At 50.6% G+C, this 10,702-nt stretch overlaps 2 protein-coding genes and 1 long non-coding RNA gene across 3 annotated transcripts in view; 1 reads left to right on the forward strand and 2 right to left on the reverse strand.

Annotated features, from left to right (window-relative positions):
- Catsperg (catsper channel auxiliary subunit gamma) overlaps positions 1-140 on the reverse strand; it is a gene marked incomplete in the record, with an annotated part of 43,608 nt that extends 43,468 nt beyond the window's left edge. Inside the window, 1 exon segment of the mRNA XM_013522464.1 lies at positions 59-140.
- Positions 141-224: 84 nt separating this feature from the next.
- On the forward strand, positions 225-3,546 carry LOC102016366. The gene is made up of 3 exons (XR_263373.2): positions 225-309; positions 2,926-3,083; positions 3,248-3,546. It is a non-coding gene; the product is annotated as an uncharacterized LOC102016366 (long non-coding RNA).
- A 4,814-nt stretch (positions 3,547-8,360) lies between these two features.
- The window catches only part of Kcnk6 (potassium channel, two pore domain subfamily K, member 6), a 9,342-nt gene continuing 7,000 nt past the window's right edge, over positions 8,361-10,702 (reverse strand). The window contains exons 2-3 of the mRNA XM_005399855.2: positions 8,784-9,179; positions 8,361-8,606 (exon numbers count right to left, since the gene is read on the reverse strand). Coding sequence (XP_005399912.1) covers positions 8,383-8,606; positions 8,784-9,179 — 620 coding nt within the window. The 3' untranslated portion in view covers positions 8,361-8,382. The remainder of the gene's footprint in view (positions 8,607-8,783; positions 9,180-10,702) is intronic.

The raw sequence follows: 10,702 nt of genomic DNA on the forward strand, positions 1-10,702 counted from the left end.
TCCCCGCCCCCCGCATCCCCCCAGGATGGCACCACCCTCTTCTCCTGGCGCCACTTACCAGTCACTTGGTTAAAACCGGTCAACCGTTGCTCGGCAGCGCCAATCCCACCCCGCTTGCCCGGTCTCAAAATGGCCGCCCTCACGTCCACAACTGACTTCCACCTTCCCCAAGTACGCCTGCGCGGCGTGCCTGTCTCCACAGTAACGCGCCTCCTCCACGTACGCGCGAGGCTTGGGGGCGGGGCTCAAGCTCCCTGCTCGAGGTTGAGCGGCCCCGACCTAAAAAGTGCTGGAGCTGACAAATTTCTGGTAGGAAGTCCTGCAAGAAGTTCCTAGTGTCTGACAGTGAGCACTGTCTTTGCATGTCCTTCAACTCAAAAATTCTGCTGAAGAAGTAGAGACTTTGTGGGAATGAATTAATCTGCTGCTTAACGATTTTGTTTTTCAGTGCTAGGGCCTGAACCTGGATTTAACGCGCTAAGCAAGCGTAGTGCTGATAGATAGGGCGTGGTAAAGCTGGCTGGGGAAATAAGCAGGACCTGTCAACTACAGATCCTAGGGCTGAGCTGGAGAAATAGACAGGACCTGTCAATTTCAAGATCCCAGGGCTGTGCCACATAACTCAGTGCCCACGACATCTGGACGGTATAAAAGAGAGGCGACTCCAGGAAGAGCTTGCTCACACGATATCCCGTCCCGGGTCTCCCAGAACCAGGATGTACTTTTGTTGTTACTTTCTATTCTCTCTCTTTTGCTCACTGCCTCTCTCTGTCACCTATGTTCACCTATGTTTGCTCTGCAGAGCTGGTTCTTCCCTTCTCTCTCTCTCTCTCTCTTTTTTTTTTTTTTTTTTTTTTTAGGCAGGATCTCGCTGTGCAGTTCAGGCTGGCCTTGAGCTCACTTTGTAGCCCAGGCCTCGAATTTGCATCGATCCTCCTGCCTTAGCCTCCGAGGGCTGGAATCACAGGCGTGCGCCACCACACCCACCCACCCTTCATTTTAAAATAAACTTTTGGCATCGTTTTTTTTTAGCTTGTCTCGTCCAGTTCCTTGTTCGAGGCAAGAAGGACCTGGAACACTTTTTTTTGGTGAGCCATTTTCAAAGTAACTACTCGACAACAGTGCCACATCCCAACGCCTCATCTGCCGTTGAAAAATGTAGAGATGGGCACCCTTCTCATATAGGTATTGTGGGAAGTCAACAAGGCACAGGAAAAATAAATTTAAAAATTTATTATTAAATAAATTAAGGTTAGGACTGACGGTTAAGGACGTTAAATAAAATGTGTAGGAGGTCATTGCTTTGGACTAAGCACTTGGTCCAACTGGCCAAACCAAAATGTAGCCATTCATTCTGAAGTTCCATGTCACCAAGTGGAAATTAAGTTTATCTAATCTGAGCAAGCAGTAGAATTTTAAAGCCAAATCCCCATATAGGCCAGTTTTAGGTAGGCGTTCCCTCTACTTTAACCTTTTCAAGGAAAGTAACTGAAAGAAGCTGTCCAATTGTTTGTTTCAGGACTGGTGATTGAAGCCTCTTTTTAAAAACATTTATTTAGGGCTGGGAATATAGCTCAGTGGCACAGCACCTGCCTGGCAAGCACAATGTCCTGAGTTAAAAAAAAAAAAAATGTATTTAGACACAAAGTCTAGCTAAATCACTAACTTGCCCAGGTAGGTTGAATTTTTCAATCCTTCTGCCTCAGCCTCCCAGAGGGCTGGGATTACAGGTGTGCATCACCATGTCAGACTGTCCTGTTCCATTTTTAAGATATCCGCCCCCACCCTGTGCATTGGGGCATTAAACCCAGTGCCTGCCTAGTTTTTGTTCTGTTTTTTTTTTTTTTTTCCTCAATCTTCTCTGTCTGTAAAACCAGTGACCTCAGTTCAGCTCATTTCCTTTGAATGAGATACTGCCTGACTTTGAAACTGGGTAAAACCTGAATCAACTCTCTGGTTTCACTTGCTTTTAGTGACTTGCTGTTACTTGTTACTTGATTTTAAAAATCACTAATTTTGGAGGCCCCAATGCTGAGCAATGTTATTAGTCTCCCACTAGCTTTGCTATTAAGTGATAATACTTACCTAGGTTATTAGCTGGGAGTGGTGGTGCACACCTGTGATCCCAGCACTGGGGAGGCTGAGGCAGGAGGATCGTTGAGAGTTTGAGGCCAGCCTGGGCTACAAAGTGAGCTCAAGTTCAGCCTGAACTGCATAGCGAGACCATGTCTCAAAAAGACCAAAGAAAAATTTACCTAGGTTACTTTTCAGGGACTTGGAAGGAAAATTTTGTTGAAAACTTGTACACTTCACTTGGGTCTGTGCAAGCATCAGATGGGTGACTTCTTTGACTTCAGGAGGAAGAAAACTCTACCTTCAGATCATACTGCCATTTTCTGAACACGTATCCTAAGAACTACAAAAATTGGTTACACATGTGAAAATTACGATGGTTTCACTTCCAGCCACCATTCACTCACCTTAAATCAGCCTGTTCCTGGCGTCCCGCACGTATCCCTAAATCCTGCCCTTGGGGAGGCAGATTTGAGACTTGCTGTCTTGTCTCCACCCTTGCTCCCTTGTGAATAAACTATCTTTCATTTCTGTGATTGTACTACCGTACAGCAGGTGAAACAGGCCTGGTACAAGGCCAATTCTAAAATCACAAATAATAATAAATTTTTTAAATTAAAAAATAAAAGCCATTTAAGACCATCAATCTCTGTTGTAGCCGGGCATGGCAGTGTACCCCAGTAATGGAAGCACTTAGGAGGCTGAGGCAAGAGGCTTGCTGTGAGCTGGGGACCAGCCTGAACTCTATAGTGAGATAAATTTGTTGTAATTGTTTCTTTTGACAGGACTTTTTGATGAAGTACAAAATGACTGTTAACCAGTGCTTTTCCTTTTTTTTTTTTTTGGTCCTAGGGAATCAAACTCACAACCTCACAGGCAGGCGTGGTACACGGAGCTATATCCCCAGCCCCAACCAGTGCTTTTCAAATTTGAGTTCACTTCATGTGAGACTCACCAAAAAGAGTGCTTCAGAGAGGCTGGTGGGCTCTCCCCCCAGAGCGTTTACTCAGGTAGGTCAGAGGTGGGGCCAAGAATTTGTATCCTAGCAAATTCACAGGGAATAGGGATCCGATGCCTGGGGGCCACCTCTCTGAGAGCCTGAGCTCCAGGACCTCCAGATTCCTGAGGTTCGTAGAGCCCTGCGTAACCTCATCCCTGCCCCTTCTCCCCGCAGATCTCTATTTTGCTGCCCGGTGGCACGGAGTGACTGGAATATCCCTGCAGGCGCCATCTCTTCTCCAGACCTGTGCACACACTCACACCCTCTGCTGCACTTTCCTGACTCATCACTGCAGCGGCCCTTTCCTCGCCTCAGGCTTTTCATTTTTTAAAGTGCTGGGGATCCTGTCCAGGGTTGCCCACACACCAGGCAAGTGCTCTACCCCCGAGCTGCACCCCCAGCCCTCCTTTGGGCTTTATCTGACACACAACAGGCATGCATCTCATCCTTTGACCGCTGCAGGCCGTGAGTGGCTAGAGACAGGTTGTTGTGGAGCTTTTTTTTTTTGGTTTGTTTTTTGAGACAGGCCTTGTACTTGCAGCGACCTTCCTGCCTCAGCCTCCCAAGTGCTGGGATTACCAGCATGTGCACCCACACCCAGCTAGAGACAGATTTTCCTCTCACTGGATCTGGAGCTCTATGAGGGCAGAGGCTTGGGCTTTCTGTGTCACTGTTCCCCGACCTGTCCAGCACAGCACCACCCCATAGGCCAGGGAGGGTGACTTCATCCTAAGAGTACTCCCACACTCTTCTAGCTTCCCCAGAGTCTGTGTGACCAGGCTCTCCTAACGGCCCCCAGCTGGGGAACCCAGACCCCCAGAGGGCTAGGGTGCTTTGTTAGATCTTGAAGTACAAGGTGTTCAGTGTAGCATTGTTTTACCAGCAAAAGATAAAGCTGCCCACACACCTATCCACAGGGGTGCTGGAATGATGTGTGCAGCGTGTCCTAAGGAGCCACTGCAGGTACAAAAAGGACCTACTGGGCTGGGGATGTAGCTCAGTGGTAGAGCACTTGCCTAGCATGTACAAGGCCCTGATTTCAATCCCAAGTACTACAAACACACACACACACACACACACACACACACACACACACACACAGAGCCAGGTATGGTGGCACATGCCTGTAATCCCAGCACTTCGAAGGCTGTGGCAGGAGGACCTCTGTGAGTTCAAGGCCAGCCTGAACTACAAAGCAAGACCCTGTATTGAAAAAATAAATAAAAAGGACCTACTTGTATGTCTGGGGCATGATCTCTGACATATACTATGGTTAAAAAAAGCAAGGTGCAGAAATGAGGATAATAGAACACATTATTAAAATAAAATATTGATATTTTATTACATCTATAATATAAGGAGACAGAGGGCAGAAAAGAGAAGAAAAATCAGGCAACATTTGATTGGGTCCCAGCCGCTGCTCTGATGGCTTTACAGGTATTATCAGGTTGCTGACTGAGTTCATGAGGTAGTACATTTGCAGTCCATTTCACAGATGAGCAGACTGAGGCTCAGGGAGATGCGATCACTTGCCCACAGCCACACAGCCTGGGAGTGACAGATTTCAGACTTGGAGCCAGGGCCTCTGCCTCGGGAGCCTGCAATCACCAGAAATCCTGTGCTAGGTCGCTGCTGCACATATTGCTGGGGTCTGCACAGAACACAGCAGGAGGGGGACAGAGAGACCCGCCGTATGCACTCTCAGCTCCCCCAGTTTCCTCCAGAGTTTTTCCCACACAACATACTTTTTTATTGTTTAATGTCTTTTTTGTTTTTTGTTTGTTTTTTCTGGTACCAGGAACCGAACTCACGACCTTGCACTTGCCAGGCAGGTGCTGTGCTGCTGAGCTAAATCCCCAGCCCCCTTGTTTAATGTCTTAAACTGACCCGGACCTGGCTTTCAGTGGTTTTTTTGTTTGTTTTGTTTTGTTTTGTTTGTTTGTTTTGAGACAGGGTCTCGCTATGCAGTCCAGGCTGGCCTTGAGCTCTCTTTGTAGCTCAGTCTGATCTCGAACTCACAGCGATCCTCCTGCCTCAGCCTCCCGAGTGCTGGGCTTACAGGCATGTGCCACCACACCTGGCTACCATGTTCTTTCTCGAGAGGAATTTAGAAAGAATCACAGGCAGGAGTGGAAGCCAGAGCACACAGGCACCTCTCTGAAGAAGATGAGAAGCGAGCCAGCAGCCAGCCATGGTGGTGCATGCCTATGGTCCTGGTGCCTTGTAATCTAGCACTCGGGGGCTGAGGCAGGAGGATCACTGTGAGTTCAAGGCCAGGCTGTGCATATAGTGAATTCAAGGTCAGCCTGATTGGGCCAGGGATGTAGCTCAGTGGCATAAGCGCTTGCCTGGCAAGCCTGAGGTCATGAGTTCGATTCCTGGTACCAAAAAAAAAAAAAAAGGTCAACCTGATTATATAGTGAGATCTTGTCTCAAAACAAAACAAACAAAAGAAACAAGATGACAAGCAGCTGTCTCCTCACCCCATGGTGAATTTGGCAGTAAGGTCAGCTATGACCTTGGTAAGAAGCTGGCAAGCCTGCGAGGCTGAGAGAGGTAGACTCTGGGTATTCTGAACTCCTGTGGGAAAAAGTACCAAACAAAACCTGTTCAAATCCCAATTTTATCACACACTTCCTGTGTGATTTTGGGCAGGTTACTTACCCTCTCTGAGCCCCTTTTTCTCATCTGTAAAATGTAGATCATGTACATAATCCACAGGACTGCTGAGAGGGTGAAAAACATACACATAGTTCTTGGAACTGTACTTGATGCACAGTAAACCCTATGTAAGGATTTACTATCATCGTCATTAGAACAATCTTCTGTCACTTTTTAGCAAGGAATGACAGCGTTGATTCTCCCTCCTTAAAATTCTCACTTCTGTTGCTAATACTCTCCACCTTCCTGGTGTTCCCATTCCTCTGTGCCCTGCACTTTTTCTGCCTTATTTGTCAGCTCTTCTTTCTCGTACCAAGATACTGGTTTGAGGTCACTGCTTGCACGAGACATTATCACATCTGGTTGTGATGTCTGGATCTGTGGCAGCCATTTGGGACCATGAGGGGGGCACTCATAGGAGCCAAGCCTGTAGCTGAGGGTGACCAAGCAGAGACAGGGCCACCTGGGGCTACAAGACTCTGCCATTGCTGTGGATAGAATCATTCCTGGAGCTCTCCCTCTCTTTGTTGGTGTGCAGTATAACTGTCTTATTTCAGCCAGCACCAGTCAAGGTTTTGTTAGTCAAAACCAAAATCTCTCCTGTGATATAAACAAAATATAAACACCCTTTGCCTCATGCCCATGGCTGGCCTGCGCTCACTCCCTCCGGGTCCTGAACTCCCACATCTCTGCATCTCCATCTCCACTGACCACTTGGGAGCGGAGCGCTGGCCCTGTGGGCCAAGTGACTGCCTGATGCCCCTTTCATTGACCTATCCATCTATCCATCTATTTTTGCAGTACTGGGGACTGAACCTAGAACCTTTCTGCCGAGCTACATCCCCAGCCTATTTTAAAATTTTTAATTTGAGGCAGCATTTCACTAAGTCACTAAATCACTCAGGTTGGGGTCAAATTTTTGACCCTCCTGCCTCAGCCTCTCAGAGTGCTGGGATTACAAGTGGGCACCACCATACCCAGCTCCTACCTCCCTTCTGTCACTTTCACAGCATGTGCAGAGCTGGAGAGCGCAGCGAGGGGCCCTTAGCACAGAGATGAGCCATCTCAGGAGGTGGCCCGGCTGGGGCCTGCACCTGAAACCCACCACATCCTCACTTAGTGACGAAGCCAAGAGGTTGCCCTTCCTCAGTGTCACTGCTGTAGAAAGAGGATGATATTATTTCCCTCAGATATAAAGTACCCAGAACAAGCCTGGCCAAAGCGAATGTCACCTAACAACATGGCAGGCTTGGGGCTGGGGATTTAGCTCAGTGGCAAAAAGCGCCTGCCTGGCAAGCGCAAGGTCGTGAGTTCGGTTCCCGGTACCAGAGAAAAACCAAAAAAAAAAAAAAAAAAAAACATGGCAGGCTCTACAAAATCAGTTTTTGAAGGTGATCACCACCTTAAGGTCATTCTTTTATAGAAACAGAGCCTGAGAGGTAGTATGGCTGCCTGGGGACACAGGCAGGACATGGCTGAGCCCCGGGTAGGTCATGAATTTAGTGCTCAGGACACAAGCACGGCTGCTGCATTGCAGCCATGCTGGGACCAGCACCTTCCCAAGCCCCCGGGGTCTGGGCTGTGGTCCTGTCCCCTTCCCGCCTGCCAGGATGCTGAGGAGGATGCTGCCACCCAGGCCCACTCCAGGGCTCTCCATATGGGTGCTACTCCCTGGAGACACCTGAGAAAAAATAAATCAGGGGCGACTGCTTCCCCTGACCACTCCTCACATTCAGGTCTTAGTTAAATGTGCTCATAGTACCAGAATGGAACCCAGGGCTTCACACGGGGCTGCACCCCAGCCCTTTATTTTTAATTCTGAGACAGGGTCTCACTAAGTCACTAAGTTGCCCAAGTTGGGCTCGGCCTTGCACCTCCGCCTCATCCTTCCAGCGTGCTGGGATTACAGGCATGCACCACCCAGCTAGCTCTTAGTGGAACTGTCCCTTCCTCCGGGAAGCCCTCCCAAAGGGCTGTGCCTCCCCCAGCCCTGCCACTCTGCCTGTGCTTTCTCCATGGCATCCCTGATCCCGCTGGCACCTCCACTGAAGTCCCGCTTGCTTGGGACTGTCACTGTCTGAGAACAGGTCTGCCTACCGCACTGGTCTGTGCGCCCCATGACAGGCGAGCCCAGGGCTACCCCCCACCACTACTGTGTCCCCACGCTGTCTAGCACAGGGTCAGCACAAAGGAAGGGTCTCTGGATGAATGGCCAGTTGCTTTCCGTCTGACATCTGGGGAAATCCAGACCCAGAGAGGGACAGCCACTGGACCGAGGCAGGGTGACCAACCTAGGGCCAGAATGAGGTCCAGGCCCAGAGCCTGGTACAGTCAGCAGCTGATGAGCTGCCGAGTGAGAGCGAAACAGAGTGTTTGAGGGAGTGAGACAGATGGCAAGAGATGGAGACAGGGCTGAACGGCGGGGCGCCAGAGTGGCCAGACAGTGAGCGAAAGGGGGACGGAGGGAGGTGAGCAGGGTCATTCTGGTGCCCAGAGGACCCCGAGAGTGGTCAGCCCTGCCGCCCAGCCCGCCACTGTAAACCGGGACGAGACGGACAGTTGGTGACTATGCCTCCCGCACACAGGATGGAGAGTCGTGACTGGTCGGCTCTGTCCGTGGGTCCTGCCGCCTCGAGGCGCCCGCCCGGCTACCTGAGGATGGAGGCATAGTCGGCGTGGGAGCTGACAGAGAGCTGCTCGTGCAGGTCCGGCTGGGAGTCCAGAATGTCCACCTGGTCAGTCTCCTCCTCGCGGAGGCTGGCGGAGCATGGATCGGGCAGCAGGATGAGCTCTGTGAGACCGTGGAGGTCGGACACGTGGCGGAAGGTCTGCACCACCAGCACCATGGCAACCAGGCCCACGAAGAGGTACACTGCGGGGACACGGGGAGAGGCACGGGGTCCACGCGGGTTCTGATCCCCGGGGCAGGGGTACCGTTCTGCAGTGCCCCAGGCTGGGGTGGCATCCCTCTTGGAAGCCAGGAGATGCCCCGCCCCCCCATAAGGCAATGCCTGTGTCCCCGGGGGGCCCCAGCCAGCCACCAGCTCACCTGTGACCAGCACCTTGTAGAGGGCCTGGTAGGGCTGGCCCGGGGCCTCCCCGGGCACGTAGTCTCCCAGGCCGATGGTGGACAGAGAGATGAAGCAGAAGTAGAAAGCATCCAGGAAGCTCCAGTTCTCCTCCAGGTATGCGAAGACCACAGCCGGCACCAGGAAGCAGATGGTCACCACGACGGCCAGCAGGGCCACCAGGTGCCATCGGGCGGCCCGCCGGCGGTCCCAGCCCCAACGCAAGCTCAGCCAAGACAGGGGCACGCGTGTCAGCAGCAGCGCCAGGCGCTGGGCCGAGGCAGTCAGCAGCAGCATGGTGGTCGGCACGCCCAGGAGCGCAAAGGCGAGGGAGAAGGCCTTGCCTGCGTCTGTCAGTGGCGTGGTGTAGCCGTAGCCTGTAGGGTGATTGAGAATCCTCCTGCCCACTCGGAACCTCTGCCGAGGTGGCCGTGAACGCCCCAGACCCAGCACTGACTTCATCGCCAGTACTCGCTCCCATGGCCCCTGGAGGAGCGGGTAGAGTGGCTGCCCCAGGACATGGGTCCTGGGCCAGGGGTCATGGTTTCTCCTGTAACCAAGGGGAACCTAGATACACCTGAGACTTAACTCTGCGCTTACTTGTAGTTGACTTTTTTTTTTTTAGTTTTTTTTTTCCCCAGTACCAGGAATCGAACTCACAACCTTGTGCTTGCCACGCAGGTGCTGTGCCACTGAGCTAAATCCCCAGCCCCTGTAGTTGACTTTAAATGTCACTGTTTTCAGTCAGGTATGGTGGCACATGCCTCTAATTTTTTTTTTTTTTTTAAACATGGTCTCACTCTGTAGTTCAGGCTGGCCTTGAACTCACTATGGAGCCCAGGCTGGCCTCAAACTCACGGCACTCCTCCTGTCTCAGCCTCCCAAATTCGGGGATTATAGGAATGTACCACCATGCCCTGTCTGATCTCATTTATTTATATATATAATGAAAAGAATCAAAAGTAAACTCTGGAAGACAAATGTGTTCACCATGTTATAGTAGCATTATTCACAACAGCTAAAACGTAGAAGAAACCCAAATTTCCACTGATGGATTAACGGACAAGCAGAAGGCAGTACATACACCACAGTAACATAGGTAGAGCAGTCAGATTCAGAGACAGAAAGGAGAACAGTGGTTGCCAGCGGCTAGAGGAAAGGGAAATGAGTTTTGTTCGAAGGCTACCGAGTTTCAGTTCTGCAAGATGAAAAGAGTTCTCCGTAGATGGTGATGATAGAGATGTCAAACACTCTGGTGCAGCCTATAATCTCAGCACTCAGGAAGCTAAGGTAGGAGGATCTTGAGTTCAAGGCCAGCCTAGACTACACAGTGAGACCCTGTCTCAAAATAAAAAATAGAAAAAAGGGACGGGCTTGAGTTCAATCCCTAGTACCCAAATAAACAAATAAACTTCTCCTCAAATGTAGCGGTAACCCTACCAGGTTAGGAACAGGGCTTTGGACCCATGAAGAGTGTGAAGAGTTACAATGACTTTAATGCTACATTTCTTTCCCTAAATGTGGAACCTAAGGTCTCATAGCTGCCAGGCCAGGGTCCCAACCAGTAACAATGTCTATAACTAGTCTCCTCCGTCACCCTCCCCCCGGCCTGAATTGTGGCCAGGCTGCTTGGAGCAACCCCTGGCCAGGTCTTAGAAGACTTGGGCTTAGGACAAAACTGAGGCCTCAGAGCAGAGAGGTCTTTCTAATGATGTTCAGGTGGTGAAAGCTTCTCCAGATACAGTCAGCGTTCCTGGCTCCTCCAGAATGACAGTGATCACTGAGGCTCCGAAACATCAGTTATCACCACTTCACACTGACAGGGATGCCTCAATGGTCAATTCAGTCTGGCTCCTCTGAGCCCTGTTCTCCACAAGGCCCAGTGTGTGTGTGTGTGTGT

This window comes from Chinchilla lanigera, unplaced genomic scaffold (assembly GCF_000276665.1).
Source record: "Chinchilla lanigera isolate Chin_1 unplaced genomic scaffold, ChiLan1.0 scaffold00067, whole genome shotgun sequence".
NCBI lineage: Eukaryota > Metazoa > Chordata > Mammalia > Rodentia > Chinchillidae > Chinchilla > Chinchilla lanigera.